The sequence below is a fragment of the Phascolarctos cinereus genome, unplaced genomic scaffold (assembly GCF_003287225.1).
Source record: "Phascolarctos cinereus isolate Bilbo 61053 unplaced genomic scaffold, phaCin_HiC Scaffold_4;HRSCAF=312, whole genome shotgun sequence".
Lineage (NCBI taxonomy): Eukaryota > Metazoa > Chordata > Mammalia > Diprotodontia > Phascolarctidae > Phascolarctos > Phascolarctos cinereus.
Window position 1 is genome coordinate 290,955,144 of NW_027555847.1, and position 18,136 is coordinate 290,973,279.

The 18,136-nt window shown below is 40.7% G+C and overlaps 1 protein-coding gene across 1 annotated transcript in view; it reads left to right on the forward strand.

The window, feature by feature from the left end:
• The window catches only part of LIX1 (limb and CNS expressed 1), a 56,159-nt gene extending 38,235 nt beyond the window's left edge, over positions 1-17,924 (forward strand). Inside the window, 5 exon segments of the mRNA XM_021007262.2 lie at positions 1,818-1,908; positions 1,911-1,957; positions 4,636-4,731; positions 11,597-11,674; positions 16,705-17,924. Coding sequence (XP_020862921.1) covers positions 1,818-1,908; positions 1,911-1,957; positions 4,636-4,731; positions 11,597-11,674; positions 16,705-16,992 — 600 coding nt within the window. The 3' untranslated portion in view covers positions 16,993-17,924.
• Positions 17,925-18,136: the final 212 nt, after the last annotated feature.

Genomic DNA, 18,136 nt, shown 5'->3' on the forward strand with positions numbered 1-18,136 from the left:
ACAAGCTATACACAAGACAAATTACAAATAATCAATAGAGGGAAGACACTAAAATGAAAGGAAATCATGAAAAGCTTCCTGTAGAAGGTGAGATTGAAGCAAGGGCTTGAAAGAAGCCAGGGGAGACAGGAGGTGGAGCTAAGGAGGACATAGGGGACAGCTAGAGAAAATCCGGTTTAGAGGTGGCCAGAGATGGAGTGTCTGGTGGGAGGAACTGCAAGGAGACAGACCAGCGTCACTGGATCAAAGAGCACATGGAAAGGGGCATATAAGGTGTATCAGTAAACTCGAAGAGGGACAGATTATGAAGGGTTTTCAATACAAAACAATGGGTCTTATATTTGATTTTGCAGGTGATATGGAGCCATTGGAGTTTATTGAGTGACATGGTCAGACCTGTCCTTTAGGACAGAACTGTCTTTTTTTTTTTTTAACAGCTGAGTGGAGGATGAACTGGAGTGGGGAGAAACTTGAGTTGAGTCCGGGAGACTAACCAGAAGGCTATTACGTTAGACCAGATGTGAGGTGATAAGGCCCTATACCAGAGCAGTGGCAGTGTCAGGAGAGAAGGGGGCATATTCCAGAAATATTACAAAGGTTTAAATTGTTCCTGAAGGAAAGAGTAAATAAACATCCTTTTCACTTTTCTTCTTTGCAGTTCTTCCTTTTATTCTCTAGCTTTTCTAATGAAAGAAAAAAAAAACAAATATTACTTGGTAACAGATTGGATATGGGAGGGGATGGTGACAGTATAGAGATGAGGATGACACCTAAGTTGTGAGCCTCAGTGACTAGGACAATTTGTTCTGTGAAGTTTGGATTCAAAGAGCCGCACTTGAGGACCTAGAGGGCCACATGTGGCCTCTAGGCCACAGGTTCCCCACCCCTGGACTAGAAAGATGGTAGTACCCTCAACAGTAATAGGGAAATTAGGAAGAAGGGATGTTTTAGGGGGAAGTTAAGTTTTGGACATGTTGAGTTTAAGATATCTATGAGTCATCCAGTTCAAGGCATCCAATAGAAAATTGGAGATTCAAAAATGGTGGTCAGTGGACAAGTTAGGACCGGATAAGTAGATGTAAAATAGAAATAGATCACTGAATCCATTGGAGCTGCTGAGATCACAAAGTGTAATAGAATAGAAGAAAAGAAGTGGGTCCAGGACAGAGGACTGTGGGACACCCATGGTTAGTGGGCATGCCGGATAAAGATCCTGCGAAGGAGACTGAAGAGTGGTCAGGCAGTTAAGAGAAGAAACAGGGGAGAACAGTGTCATGAAAACCTGGAGAGAAGAGAGTATTAAGGGGAAAGTACTGTGTCTGTTTTTTTTTTAAATTTCTACAGACACTGAAGTTGTTTGTAGATAACAGAAATCTACAGACGTGAAATTTGTTCACGAGGTCTAGAACTAATAGAAAATTGCAGACCATCTCTATGGAAATAGTAAGAATTTTGTTGTTCAGTTGTTTCAATCATGCCTCCTATTCTTTGTGACTTCATTTGGGGTTTTCTTGGTAAAGATACTGTAGTGGTTTGTCATTTCCTTCTCCAGCTCATTTTACGGATGAGGAAATTGGGGAAACAAGGTTAAGTGACTTGCCCAGGATCACACAGCTAGGAAGTGTCTGAGGTCACATTTGAACTCAAGTCTTCCTGACTTCAGGCCCAGCATTCAACCAACACTGTGCCACCTGACTGCTCCATGTGTGAGAATAGCCACCGTCACTCCCCCCCAAAAACCACAACAAATAGATAAATGAAAACATTGTTGGCCTTGGTAACTCCTTTTTATTCTCCTTTTCAAAAATATTGTTCAGTGCTGCCTAAGCAGAGCAGAGGCGAGACGGGATGCAGCCAAAGTGGCCCTGATCAATTCCCTCTTCAATGAACTGCCCTCTCGAAGGATCACTAAGAGTTCATTATAGAAAGCGTTCAGGAAGCCATCGCCTCCACCAGCGTAAGTGCTATCTACAAGGGGTGAGAAGTTGGCAGCAGTGAAAATGGTGGGATGTTTTGGGGTCATCAGAAAGCTTTCTAAGTGGGTTTTTCTTTAAGGTCCACATGCATTTGATCTTTCCTATTTTACTGAAGCTTGATAGGGGAAAACCCACTGGGCTAGTAGTCAGGAAAACAGAGATTAGGTGCTAGCTCCCATTTTAGGGGAAAACAGTTAATTTGGCAGAGAGAGTTTCTCAGTCTTGAAATTAAGACTGATAGTTTTGCAGTGTGCCCTCCCCCTCACCTCAGTCATAGCCCAGATCTTACCTGTGAGAAGCCAGCTAACTCTTTAAACTTTTAAATGGGTGTTAATTCTTCTAAGTCCATAAGACCCATTTTGTTAATGGCTTCTTCAGTACCCTAAACCGTAAATAATAAACTAGTGATCTGAAATAGTCAATGCACCTCCTAAATCTCAAGTACTTACTCCTTTCTTAAGCCAAGGGATCAAGCCCACATGTTCTAGAAGGCTTTCAAAACTCCTGTCCACTAATTTAGAAGGGACATCTAAGCTACTGGGGAGTCAATTATTTTTCTGCAGATATCTCTTCCTGGGAATATTCTCCTGCCATGATACTAAAAGTAGGGTTCAATGGAGATGAAATTAGGGACAGATACAAAGAATTGTGCATGTACACACAAATGTGTATGTGTGTGTGCACACAGCACATGCTTTGGTATCTGACTTCATTCTAAAATCCAAAATAAATGTGACTTTTGGATTATTGTCTATTGATGATCATTCACAGGCCTCTTTCCCCCTTCATTAGCCTAGTGACTGTTACTAAGGGGATTTGGTCTGTGAAGTCTGGATTCAGTCAAAGGGCTGCCCTTGAGGACTTAGATGGCCATACTTGGCCTCTAGGCCACATATTTCCCCACCCCCTGGCCTAGTCCCTCACCAGGGCTCTAGATTTGTAGTCAGAAGATGTCAGCTCAAATCTAGGTGCTGCTCCTTGCTATCTATATGTCCTTAGATAAAATACTCAGCTTCTCTGGATCTCAGTTTCTTCATCTGTAAAATGAGGGGATGATCTCCAATCTTGGCCTTAGGCTAACTGAGATGATTCTGTCATGCCGAAAGAAATTTCTGCTTACACGTGTGGCATATAGTTTAACTATTTCTAGAATTCTGCTAGCATATGCTGTTTTGATCAAAAATGCTCTTATCACTTAAAAAAGATGAAAAAGGTTGGGAACAAAGGACAGGAGGGTAGCTGAACCTGCAAAGAGACCTCTATATTTGACCCTGGATGGCAGGAGGCCTTTGTTTCTGAGTCTTGTGAATTTCACATGAATGTCTTTGAGGGACAAAGTTAGGGAAATAGAACTTGATTTCTTTAGGTGTGGAATTTACCCTCAGGGTAGAGAGGGTGTTAGGGAATTTCTTAGTGTAAAGGTAATTTATCATTTTTTAATGGAAATTTTTAAGGTAAAAAAGTATAAGCCTTGCAGACCTCTGGGCAGATTTCCTCTGGGATTTTTAAAAGCTAGCATAAATATTTCAGTAGCAGTATGTTAATGTTATTGCATTCAAAAGCTATGGATTTGCTGCTACCTGCTGTAGGCTGCTGTGTTTATTCAGTCCCACAAAGCTGCCATTGCTGACCTTCAGAGGAATTCCTGACCATTCACTACTGGATGGTCTTTATTAAAGGGCCTAATTCTTACTAGATCTACTTAGCCTACAGGCTTTTTCAGAGCTTATTTCCCCCCCATCTAGGTTTGAGGGAATTCAGTTTCTACCCTTTACCTATCCACCTAGTTTCCTGAGGTTTAAATAATCCAAGCGTGAAGGAAATACAAGCCAAGATCCACATCCACACCAAACAGCAGAGTATTATAGAAAGCCTCAGTCACGAATCATGAACAGAAAGTATGGATGGTTCTTGTAGCCATAGGAATTTTTATAGATCAACTTCATGCTTTCTCCTAGCAATGCCCAGGACACTGCCATCATTCAAATGGTCTTTTTAGTAGACAGCTAAGAAGGCATTTAGAGGGCAGTTATATAAAGTGGGGTGGGAGGAGAGCCTATTCAAATTGATTTGAATGTTTTTATTTTATATGTATTTTTATGTATACGTATAATTAATTTGTAAACGATTTCTATTATTACATAACTTGCGAGTCTGAAACTGAAAGAGATCTCAGGGGCCACCGAGTCTAATTTACTCATTTTACAGAAAAGAAAATTGAAGCCCGAGGAGACTGAGTTATTCAACCAAGGTAGCAAGCGTCAGAGGCATAACAGAAACAAAGGGGAAGGGAAAGGTACAAGCATTTATTAAGCACCTTTTATTCACCAGGTACTGGGTTAAGTGCTTTACAAATATTATCTCATTTGAACTAAGGTCTATGACTACAGGACCAGGACTCCAAGACTCTCTCTACTGTATCAAACAACCTTCTAATTGACTTTCATTCTGATGAAAAACTCAGTTAAAAAACTTTTCCATTCTGAAACAAAGAGATTCAGAATCTTATCCAAAGTCAACCACTGAACTAGTTTTAGGGTGGCTTCTTATCAAACCTATTGTATTTTTCTGGAGTTCCTGTCACAAGACATGGTGAAAGAGAACTCATTGTGGAACAAAAATCAGTAAGTAATCTTTTCTTCTCATGCTTTTTCCCAAGGGCACTATAAATGATGCTGATGACCCAAGTACCAGCATAGGAGCCTATCATTATATGCTGGAGTCAAACATGGGGAAAACTATGTTGGAATTTCAGGTACTGATTTTCTTCTGTTTATTTATGCACTTCTCCCTTGCCCCTCCCCTGACACTTACATGTGGATTCCTTCAGGCAAACTACTCCAGGTTCAAGGTGCTCTGTGGATCAATATCTACATATGCATGCATGTCATGAGCCCCCACCAATATACTTACTTTTATTATTATTTCGCCGGAGGTCACAATTAGTTCAAAGTAAAGGCATTATAGTAGGAAAAGTAGAAATTGAACATTTTCTCATAAATAGATAAGAGATGCACTCTCTGACGAATAAACATATTATCAGTGGGAAGAATGGATACCTGTACAAAATATGTGGTGTAGAACCCCAATAAATTACACAGTCTGTTCTAAGAAAGAGACAAACGAAATTAGGGTGCATATGTACACAGTTTAATTTCTCTCAAGATGGCTTGACCTGCATTGCATGGGAGTTCAGTTCAAAACCAGCCCCCCAGGGGGCAGCTAGGTGGCAGCTAGGTGGCAGCTAGGTGGCGTAGTGAATAGAGCACTGGCCCTGGATTCAGGAGGACCTGAGTTCAAATGCGGCCTCAGACACATAACACTTAATAGCTGTGTGACCCTGGGCAAGTCACTTAACCCCATTGCCTAGCCAAAAAACAAAAAAACAAAAACTAGGCCCCCCTGAGGGGGTCAGTTCAGAACTGGCTCAGTTTGAGGGTGGGGGGAATATGCCCTTCAAAGAGTAGGTGTTCCCAAGGGATGCCAATCAACTCTTAATTGGTCAACACACTGGGAGGTGGGTTATATTAAAATGAGGGTCTTGGAATACATGACTTAAGTTACTTAATCTTGGTCAAAGAGACATCAATTTCTATTTCACCTATCTTGACAGTAGGGAGGAATCAACATTCTCCCAGACCTGTGTGGGCAACATAATGAGCAGGAATAGACCCATTTAGTTAGATCTTAATGTCCTTCTGAAAGACTAAACTTTTAAAGAAAGGAGGATGGGGAAGCTCTGAGATGATTTCTAAGAAAAAATCATTTTTCACAGTGGCAAGATTACATACATGGAGAGGAACATATGGAGGGAACATGTGACCGGGAGGTATATGTATAGGGGGCAATTCATACCTTAATACTATGGGGCCACCAATATCTTCTGGCAGTGTCATCATGTTGTACCTGCTGTACCTGTTTCCTACTGGTCTCAGATGAAATGTAATCTCTGCTGGTTGGTGCTCTGCTAAGTTTCCTGTTGTACACTGCCAGGGATGGGTCTACTGGGCATGTGGTTGTGGAGCTTCCAGCTTCTAGCTTGAAGTATGTTATATGTATAGAGGCAGCATAGAGTACTTGATAGAGAGCTTGCCTCAGAGTCAAGAAGACCAGGGTTCAAGTCCTTCCTTCAGCACTTGCTGCGTGGGTGACCCTGGGTAAGTGATGTAACAGATCAGTGCTCCAGGCAACTCCATAGAACTGTAAATTATAGCACATTTGCTGATCTGTATTGGTAGAGGAAATTTCCCTACCAGGAGTTCTCCCTACATCAATAAAATAATGAATCTTGTTAAAAAAAAATAGCTAATTTTATTGTTTTTTAGGGCTTATTAAATATCTTACATATATTATCTCATTTTGATCCTGACCACAACCCTGTGAACTAGGTAGTACCCAAATTATTATCTTTATTTTTGAAATTAGGAAATTGAGGCGCTGAGAGTTAAAGTGATTCATCCACAGTCACATAGCTAGTTTGAGACAAAGTCGGGACTAGATCCCAGGGCTTCTGACTCTGAATCCAGTGGAATTTCCACTAGATCCCATTCTTTCTCTACTTCTAGTAAGGCACTCGTTGCTCTTGTAGTATAGTGCCTCACGACAAGAAATTTGGGGAAACGCTATGCTAGAGTAATAATCCAAAAGGAGTTGGCAAAAGGCACAACTAACCACAGGTCATGTTTTCTGACAATCTAAAATCAAAGGGACACCCTGCTTCCGCAACTATGAAAGTTACATTTCATGCTTCAGGAAACAGCAGCTTGTGTGTATTTTTGTGGCTGTTCAGTGAAAACCCAGGATTATTTTGAATCTGCCTAAGGTGGCTGGGTTAATTCCACCAAAAGCAGGGGGATGAACAGAACAAACTCTTAGGATTCTATCCAGTGCTACGAGTCAGGAAAGGGTCTGTTCCCCATTCTTCCTTTTATTAATACTTTTATTGGCCAATAAAGGATTGTGCATATTCTGTATGTTCTAGGTGGATGTGTAGTATACTGTCTATAAATATTAAGTAATTATGTGAACCATATTGAACAAATGCTTTCCAAATTCTCCGAACCAGATGTTGGAGGATGCAGAAGGGAGAAGCCCCATCCTGATAGAATAGATCTGTGTTGGCAACAAGGGAGGAAAATCCCTGAAGCACATCCCTTCCCATTCTTCCTTTCCATCAGATACATTTGCATGCTTGGAAACAAGTGCTTTCTTTTGTAGCCTGGGTTAAACGTGAAATCACCCTGGATTTGCATGTGACTCCCACCCAAAGATGTTTCTGCAACAAGAACAACTCGCTATCCCTGATGGACGCAACACCTCAGGAAAACCTGCGCATATGCATAAAATATAAGGCTGGTGTTTTCTGACTGCTTTGGAGACACCAAGGAGACCCATTTTCCAGTTTGGGAAATGAAATTTGAGATGACCCCATGGCTTCAGGATTATGTAAACGTAGAAAACAGTTTTTGTTTGGGGGAGTGGGTTTGTTGTGAAGAAGATTGCAGGCATGATTTGTTGGGGGTAGGCCAAGCTAGACAATAAGTCTCTTCAAGGTCAGGTTACAACCAGCCAAGTGGCATCTTTAACTTGACTCTGCAGATGGTTAGTCCTTGAGAACTAATACAATTCCAGAAAGAATTGTTTGTTTATATCTTTCTAAACTATCCAGGTCACCTTTAAAAAACCTCCTCCCATAAACATGTGTCCTCTTAAATCCGTTCTCTTGGGTGGGGAGATGATGCCCACCTGTTTTCCAAGTTATCAATTTACAGTGTTTGTTTTTTCTTGTTTCTGATGAAGTGCAGAGCCAGCCCAGGCCTCTCAGAGACACTTGAGGGAGTGGCATGTGCATTATCTCCCCTAAAGGCAGCTGGAAAGCCAAACATCGTGGCTAATGGGAGACAACAACAGGAAGCTCCGTCCTGACAGACTCCAGTTGTTTCTGGTCTTAAAATGAATGAATGACAGAGTGAACCAGGAAGTCTGGTATAGTTAGGACCACGGCTATTTTTTTCCCTAAAGGGAAGACCCAGGGCCTAATCCGCAGTCTTCTAAAAAAAAAAAATCAATTCCCTGGGAGAAATTAAAAAGATCAGCTTCTAGTCTGGTCTACCATGCAAAGAGTGTGTTACACAGAGAATTCCAAGTAGAACAGATATCATACTCAGTCATTATGTGTATTTCTTTTCCAGTGAGAGTCTTTTTTTAGGAAGAGGACACATTTTTAAAAGCTCAAGTTGAAAAACATTTATTAGGTTTCTCCTCTGTGCAAGGCATTGGGGACGTAAAAATAAAACAAAACAGTTCCTAATCATTCCTTGCCCTAATGAGATTTAACATTTTGCTGAGAGGAATAGAACATGTACACAGAGAGGTATAATCCAGGATTCTCCCTATCCCCCAAAGACTCGAGGCTCACATGGTTGAGGTCTGATCCTGGGGACAGAAACCATCATTTTCTTTCTTTGTCTCACTGTTCTTACCTGGAGTTACTGCAGGACAAATCTGTAACATCTGGCTTATACTGGGATCCTAATTAAGCACTCAAGGTAGCAATGTGTATGGATAGGAAAGCATTTATGTTGCCCCACAAGAAAATGCAGAAACTGTACAGGGCTCACAGGAATGCACCAACAGGTAGAGAAACATAAATCCTTCAAATAACTCTTCAGTACCCTTTAGAAGGGATCTACATTTAAGGTTGCCTTTGGGGCTAGCTTTTGACCATCTGCTCTCTCCCTCTCCCTCTTATGGTCCTATACAGTCCCTCCCAGATTTGTATCACCCTGTACTTTGGCCTCTTCCCAGAAGGCATACACATTCTGAGGCTTTTGCACTGTCACAATAAAAATATGCAATAAAGAGAAATTGAAGCACAAAGTTCCACACATAATAAATTTATAAGCAAGGCTAGCAATTGCTAATAAAAGGTGGTCAATGGATCCTCAGTAGCCAAAGACACACCCAGCAGTCAGTGCAGCTTTTTGTACAGTTGGTTACATAAGGTCCAGTGATACAAACTAAACTAAGAATGTGATTGGTCTATAGCAAAGGTGAAGGTGTGCTTTTTTACTTATTCATGCTCACTCAAAAGACAAGATCTCCAGAATCCATCACCATAGGGAAAACACAGAGTTGGTCAACATCCTTTGGAAACTCCCATATCAAGCATCACCCAGAACCAGAGACCAAGTGCTGGGTAGAAACATCTTATGACTAGATTGACTCATTTTCCTTATCTCTCTCCTTCTTTCTGGGCTATTAAGTCCAGGTTGTAGCACAGATGATTGAGGAGCATAAACTCTTACAAACTCTTCTACTTAGGCCTGTATGATCAAATCTAAATGAATCTGACTCATTTGTAGTATTTCCAGTGATTAACTATAACTCTTAACTATTGATCGATCAATAATCTAAATTTCACAGCACAACCCATACCCTTCCCTGGAACCTGCTCTGTACAATCCACACACTGGCTTTGCTGTCTATGTAGGATGCTGTTTAGAATTACATGAGAGCCTATTATTATGAAATTCCTATCTCTTTTTCAACAGTCTGATTCCTAAAATCTTAAACTTGGAGCCACTTCCCAGGCAACCCCCAAGGTTAGAATTCCTTTCTTGGGCATGCATACGTCTGTTTCTGACTTTTTGTCTGTTTGGTCATAAACTCTTCCCTTTTCCATAGATCTGACAGGTACATTTTTCCATGCTCTCCTAATTTGCTTATGATATTACCCTTTATGTCTAAATCATTTACCCATTTTGACCATATCTTAGTATACAATGTGAGATGTTGGTCTGGACATAATTTCTACCAAACTGCTTTCCGGATTATTTTTTAGCTCCCTTGAAGCTGTAAGCACCAACACTTCTTTCTGCCTTGGAACTGTGACCCAGAACTGTGTATCGGCAATGGAGTTGCCAAAAAATACCTTGTCCTATGTCAAGTGCTAGCACAGGGTCCCCTGTAATATCTTTCTAACTAATTGTCCAATCCCCTTACCAGTTCCTCGTCTGTAAAATGAGCTGGAGGAGGAAATGGCATATTATTCCAGGATCCTTGCCAAGAAAACTCCAAATAGGGTCACGAAGAGCCAGACACAGCGAAAATGACTGAACAACATCTATATATCTATGTATTTATCTATACGTACATATATATATAATTCATATGTTTATCAACAGTAAGGAACAGGTGTGCTTTTGCTAATTACATATTTCAGTATATCACCTCTTATCAGACACATAATTGGCTAAAAGATCTAGCAAAGATCCTACTACACTTATTGCTTATTGACTATAAAAACAAGTGTTTGATTTGGTAGGACAAAATGCCCCCTTTAAAGTGTCTTTTCCAAAAATGGAAATTCATTCAACCTCTCTGAGCCTCAGTATCCTTGGCCATAAAATGTGGATTTACATTTATATAGTACCTTTAGGTTAACAAAGTACTTTCCATGCATTTGATCCTCAGAATACCCCTATAAGTTAAGTGGTTTTATCCCCATTTTACAGATGAGAAAACTAAGGCTCAGAAAAATTCATCTCAATTCAATAAGCATTTATTAAGTGCCTGCCATGTGCTAGGCACTGTGCTAAGTGCTTAGGATACAAATAAGAAAAATAAAGTCTCTGCCCTCAAGGAGTTTACAGTCTAATAAAGAAAGATGCACAGGAAAGGAAGCAGGAAAGTGGGGAATTGGGGGTGGGGGGAGGAGAGGTAACATTGCTGAAGTCCAAACGAAGCAGAGCTGGTGACGAAAGTGGAGAATTAGCAAAAGTTTAGATCCCAGCCCTCTACAAAGGAAAGCTTTGGGAGACGTTTGGCACCCAGCCTATCAATTTGGGGGGAGGGAACTGAAAAAGTTGTTGAACATCCAAAATGCAATTGACCAGCATGATGAGATTTCAGGTGGATCTGTTTATCCTGGGTTGGAGCATCATGTTCCTGGAGTCCAAACCAAGCAAAACTGCAAATGGAGAGTAAGTTGAGTGATATGTCCAGGGTCACAGATACTAAATGTTTACTGCAGGATTTGAACCCACTTCTCCCTGAACCCAAGTGCAGCATCCAATCAACTGCTGCCTCACAGTCTTACATCTATGTGTTCAGTACTTGCACTACCTCTCCTATGGAGAATATCACGGAGAAAGCACTTCATAAACCTTAAAGAACTACATAAATATACCTTGCACTATTGAATTGTGGCTGACATTCTGAAAGAAATATTATACAACCAGACCTTGAACGTGGACAAGTGTGAAGTCATATTTCAATAAGAACCATGATTTCCCAGTTAAACTTACTTTTATGACTATTTACTTCCTTTGAAATTTACTTAGAATTCTGCTATTGCTGCAAGTATCAATATTCTATGCTGGGTTGCACATTTCAGAAATCTGAGGTCTTTGGAGTTTGAAAAGTGCTGTGGTTTGGAGTTGTTTTTTGTTTTGGATTTTTTTTTTTGACAGCTTCATGCTCTTTACCCCACTGAGACCTCCAGGGAACTGAGGAGGAAAGAGTGTTCTCAAACTCTGCCACCACCTGGTTGGAGAATCTCTCCCTTCCACTCAGATTTCACAAAAGCCAGTCAGTAACAGATAGTTCTCTCTCTGCAGGAGCTGATGATTGTTTTCCAGCTACTGCACTGGAATGGAAGCCTGAAAGCCCTTCGGGAAACCAGATGTTCTCGACAGGTAAGATATACCCACCTAAGGAAGGTGGACAGAATTGGCTGGCTTGGCATGAACCAAGGAGATGAACTGGTCTATCAGGACATTTTCCCAGGGGTGGTGCATTATCACAGAGATATAGTCTCAGTGGTAATCCATACCCAAACAACCATCACTTGTATAATAGAGGAGACAAGTAGTTCCCCCAGATTTTCTTAAAAACCTCTAGCCCCTTTGGACTACTCATTTTTATAACCATCCTTTGCCTGCTTTGACACTGCTCCACAGAAAGACAAAATCCTAACTGTGCATTTCCTAAATTTCATTTTCACCTTCCTCATCTTCAAACAGTCAACAAGCATTTATTAAGAGCCTCCTATGTGCTAGGCTCTGTACTAAGCACTGGGGAAATGTCAGTCCCTGCTCTCAAGAAGCTCACAGTCTAATGGGGGAGACAGTATGCAGACAACTATGTACAAACATGACATGTGCAAGATAAATAGAGATTATCAACAGAGGGAGGACATTAACATTAAGGAGGGATCAGGAAGGCTTCTTGTAGAAGGTAGGATTTTAGCTGTGACTTGAAGGAAACCAGGTAAGCCAGGAGGCGGAGATGAGAAGGGAGACCATTCCAGGCATAGGGCAGAGGCAGTGAAAATGCCTGGAGTTGGGAGAGGAAGTATCTTGTTTCAAGAGCAGAAAAGAGGTCTGTGTCACTGAATTGAAAAGCATGTACGGAGGAGTAAGGGGTAAGGAGACTGGAAAGGTCAAAGTGGGGCAGATTATGAAGGACTTTGAACACCAAAAAGAGAATTTTTTTTTATCCTGGAGCTGACAGGGAATCACAGAAGTTAATTGAATGGGGCAGGAGGAGAACAGGAACAGTAGTAAACATGGTTAGATCTGCTATTTAGGAAGATCACTTTGACAGCTGAGTGGAGGATGGACTGGAGTGGGGAGAGACTTGGGCCAGGGAGCCCAACCAGCAGGCTACTGCAATAGTCCAGGCATGAGGTGATAAAACCTATATCAGGGTGGTGGCAGCATCAGAGGAGAGAAAGGGGTAAACATGAGAGAGGTTACTTGACAGCAGATTAGATATGGTGGGGGGGCAGTGGGACAGAATGTGAGTAGTTGAGAATGATACCTACATTAGAAGACAGTGGTGCCTTCAACAGTAATATGGGAAGAGGGAAGGGTTTGAGGGAAAGAAAATGAATTCAGCTTTTGACATGTTGAGGTTCAAGATGCCAGTGAGACATCCAGTTTTAGATGTCCAATAAGCAATTGGATATGCAATTCTGGAGATTAAGTTAAGTTTATCAGAGAATCATAATCATATAGACAATTGAATCCATGGGAATTGGTAAGATCATCAAGAGAAATCATTAGAAGAAGAAGAGTAGAGGACTCAGGACCAAGCCCTTGGGGACCCCCACTCCCAGTTAATGGGTTTGCTTGAACCAAGATCAAAAAAAGGAGACTGAGAAGCAGTCTCATGAAAACCTAGAGAGAAGAGTATCAAGGAGAGGAGGATGATTGACATTGCCAGGGGCTAACGAGAGGTCAAGAACCATGAGGATTGAGAAAAGGCCATTAAATTTGGCAAGTGAAAGATCATTGGTAACTTGGAAGAGAACAGTTGCTGTTGAATGATGTTGGAAGCCAGATTATAGAGAGAGTTAAGAAGAGAGTGAGAGGAAAGGAAGTAAAAGCATTGGTTATAGATGGCTTTCTCAAGGAGTTTAGCTACAAAAGGGAGGAGAGACATGGAACAATAGCCAATAGGGATGGATGGGTCAAATGAGGGCTTTTTGAAGATGGGGGAAGGATATGGGCATGGATGGAGGCAGTAGGGAGGTAGCCAGTAGACAAGGAAAGATTGAAGATAAGTGAGAGTATAGGGATGATAGAAGGGGAAATCTGCTGGAGAAGATAGAATGGAATGGGATCACTTGTTCATGTAGAAGGCCCACCTCTTTATATGAGACAGGGATGAAGGAGGATAGTGATAGAGGCAGAGAGGAGGCCCAGTGGTTGGAGAGCTGGGCCTAGAGTAAGGAAAACCCGAGTTTAAATCTGGCCTCAGGTATTTGCTTGGGCAAGTCACTTAATCTCTGTTTGCCTCAGTTTCCTCATCTGTAAAATGGAGATAATAATAGCAGGATGCTTTTTTTAAAATTTAGGCTACAATATGCCAACTACCTTTCAGGGTTGTTTTTGGAATCAAATGAGATAGTATTTGTAAAAGCACTTAGCATAGTGCCTAGCACATAGTAAGCGCCATATAAATACTTATTACCACCACCACCACCAGAGACCTTGAAAGGTTGTTGTGAGGATCAAATGAGATAATCTTTGTTAAGTGCTTAATACGGTACCTGGCATACAGTAGAATAGCTATTAGATCTTTGTGGCATGAGATGAGTAGAAGAGGAAAATAGGGAAATCGTGGTGAGTGACACAAGTTTATTCAGTGAAATATCTTCAGGGCAGCAAGGCTGCAGTTTTTTTTTTCTTTTTGGGCATTTTAAATCATACTGTATATGAAACATCTGGCATCAGGGCAAATATAAGTGATGAAGATTTAGCAATGGATGTTTACTTTAGATCCAATATTTCTCTGTGCTGTTTGCTACAAAAAGCCTAGTATTCTGACTATCAAAGAAGGGAAAGAAGTAAGTAATTTACAAAAGCTTTGGATTTTTTCTTCTTCTCTTTGATTTTATAAAAGGACTTTGAAATACATTGGACTTGCTGTAAACATGATTCCATGGTAATTTTTAATTTTGTTAACATTGTAAATAAATACCATGTGTCTATAGAAATAAAAATAAACAAGTCATTCGGCCCACATCATCAGTTTTAAGCATACTCATAAAAACTACACAGTCTGTTAAAAGGCATTACTGAGAATTCTTACATAAAGGAGATGTCAGATGGGGACTAATATTCAAATCTTTGAAAAAGAAGCTCTTTAAGCATGAATATGTTTTTATTTTTTCCAGACACATGATGTCTTCATTTTAGGGAACTCCCAGTATGGGAACTCCTCCTTTGATGCAGATCACAACTTGAGCTTATAGTTAGTATTAGGCTTGTCCATGGCCACAGAGCAGGGATGTGATCAAGGCAGAGCCTCAATTCTCGTCTTCTTAATTCCACATCCCTCATATCATAAGGCTTCTATGATCATATTTATAAGAGCCAGTATTTATACATCATAACATATTGTCACTGCTTTTCATTATTACTACTGTCTGAGAGGTGAGCCATTATGAATATCACACTCCCTCCACTAATGATAAAGTTATTTAGTAACTTGTACCCTCCTGGATAAACCTCCAAGCTTGCTGATACTTCATTCTTCTGCTGAGGTCTCTCTGCTCCAGCTTTAGTCAGTCAGTCCATAAACATTTATCAGGTTATTATTATCATTAAGCCTGGCTATTATGTGCCCAGCATTATACTAAGCACTGGGAATAAAACTTTACCAAAAAAAAGCAAAAAAAAAAAACCAGTTCCTGCTCATAGTCTAAGGGGGGAGACAACATGCAAATGTACAAACAAGTTATATTTAGGTAGAATAAATAGGAAATAATCAACATAGGAAAGGCACTAGGATTAAAGAGGATCAGGAAAAGTTTCCTATAAAATGTAGGATTTTAGCTGGGACTTGAAGGAATTTAGGAGGCAGAGATAAAGAGAGAGGGAATTCCAGGCATGGAGGAAAACCAGTGAAAATACATGAAGTCAGGGGACAGAGTATCTTGTTTGAGAAATAGCAATAATCACTGGATTGCAAAGTATATAGGGGAGGGGGAGTCTAAGAGGACCAAAAAGTGTGGGGGTGGGGGTGGCAGGTTATGAAGGACGTTGAATGCCAAACAGATTTTATATTTGATCCTGGAGGTGACAGGAAGTCCCAGGAGTTCATTGAATTGGGCAGGGTGGGGGGAAGTTATATGGTTAAGCTTAGTCTTGGGAAGATCATTTTGATGCAGAGAGAAAGATGGACTGGAGTGGGAAGAGGGTTGTGGCATGGAGACCAACCAGCAGGCTATTGCAATGACCAGGTGTGAAGCAATGAGGGCTTGCACCACAAAGGTAGGTAGGAATAGGAATGGATGAATTAATTCCTATACTGATTTTGCCCCAGACTTCTTCTAATTAGCTTTCTCCTTGTCTCTTTGCTATAAAATGAGAATCATGCAACATGACTAATGTGGAATTATGTTTAATATGAACACACATGTATAGCCTGTATCAGATTGCATGCCATCTTGGGGAGGGTGGGGTGGAGGGAGGGGGAAAATTTTAGAGCTCAAAATCTTATAAATGTGAATGTTGAAAACAACAAAAAAATAAATTTCTAAAAAATAAAACAAAATGAGAATCATGCTGGACAGGAATGGTTGATGGACCAGTAAGACAGTTGTTGTCTAGCTCTTGGTGACTCCATTGTGGAGTTCTCTTAGCAAAGATACTAGAGTGGTTTGCCATTTCCTTTTCCAGATCATTTTATAGAAGAAGAAACTGAGGCAAACAGGGTTAAAAGTGACTTGCCCAGGGTCACACAACTAGTAAGTGTCTGAGACTAGATTTGAATTCAGGAAGATGAATCTTCCTGACTCCAGACCCAGCGCTCTATCTACCATGCCACTTTGTCAGTAAGACAACTGGAGTGTTATTTGTTTGAGCTTAAAGTCATCTAGTTCAGCCCTCTCATTGTACAGATGAGGAAACCAAGTCTCAGAGAGGGCAAGTGACCCAGGTAACAGGTTTCAAGATTTAGAGTCGGGATCTGATTCCAAGTTCTCCAACTCCAAACTCAACATTCTTTCCTCTGCACTATGCTACTTCTCAGTGTCATGTAAGCATTGTATATTATTACCATAAGCACAATGTGGAACATAATTATTAGAAAAAACCTTTCTGGCTTGCGGCAGAAGGGATAGGAGAGAAAAATGGAAGGAGGATGTGAACCACAAATACCAGACATACATTGGTTTCTCACTATCTTTGCTCTGGTTTTGTTTCTTGCATCACAGGAGGTGATTTCCTACTATTCCCAGTATTCTTTAGATGAAAGGATGAGGAGTCACATGGCCCTGGACTGGATCATGAAGGAACAAGATTCACCAGGGATTATCTCTCAAGAGCTGCAGATGGCCCTGAGGGAGTTGGAAGAAGCCAGAAGAGCTGGACAAGAGCTTCGATTCTACAAAGAAAAGAAAGAAATCCTGAGTTTAGCCCTAGCTCAGCTCTGCAGTGACCAAAATACCTCTTCGCCAAGGGACGATCAGATGAGTCTGGCTGCTTTATGTGGCTACCACTAGATGAAACCAGAACTCCAATGGACCCATCAAGTGCTGAACTAGAAAATGCAAATCCTTTGGTATTTTGATGGACCACGTAAGTTGGTCACTTACAGTTACAGTTTTAGAGAAATGTAGCTGCTAAATTGAAGTTTCACTCCATTTGCACCCTACCCCATCCTGACTCCAGCCCCATCACATTATGGAACCTTAGAGATGAAAAGGACCTCAGGGATCATCTAACCCAGTCTCTCAACCAATACAGGAATCTTTTCTCCCCTATTAACTTAGGACTAAATTGCGAAGAAAGGAGAGGAAAAGAATAAGTGCTTTACATATTTTCTCATTTGTTCCTCACAATAAACCTGTGAGGGAGATGCTATTGATATCCCTTTTTTGAACATTAGTAAATTGGGACTGAGAGAGATTAAGTGACTCCCCAAGATTGTAGAGTTATCAAGTGCCAGAAGATTTAAACCTAAGTCTGCCTGACTTCAATTCCCATGGTCTCTCCATTGTGCCACCTATTTGTCTCATAGATGGGGAGGGAGAAGATTATTTGAAAGATATTTTTCAATGAGTCATTGAAACCCTACAGAATAGATACTTCAGAGCTACTGAGTCTGACATAGACTTTGATGAGCTACAATATAGGGTTGTATAACCTAAGAAGAAACAAATCTCAACTCTAGAGGATTTTATTGATAAACTTCACAAAAGATTTGGTGACAAGAGTTTCCCAAAGAATAATCAGCTAGTGACGCATCATGTAACATGGTGGCATTCAACAAATAAAGAGAATTGAATTAAATGAGCAACATGTACATTTTTTTCCTATGGAAATAATAGCTAACATTTGTGTGGTGTTTTAAGGGTTGTAAAGTACTTTATAAATATTATCTCATTTGATCTTAGTCTCATCAGATTTGGCTTAAGGAGGGAACATCACACACACTCAGTTGGGTATCTAAATCTCTGTTACCCTACAGGAAAATGGGGGGGGAGGGGATAAGAGGGGGGATAATAAAGGGGAGGGTAGACTGGAGGAGGGGGGTAATCAGAAGCAAACACTTCTGAGGAGGGACAGGGTTAAAAGAGAGAATAGAATAAACAGGGGGGCGGGAGAGGATGAAGGTAAATACAGTTAGTTTTTCACAACATTACT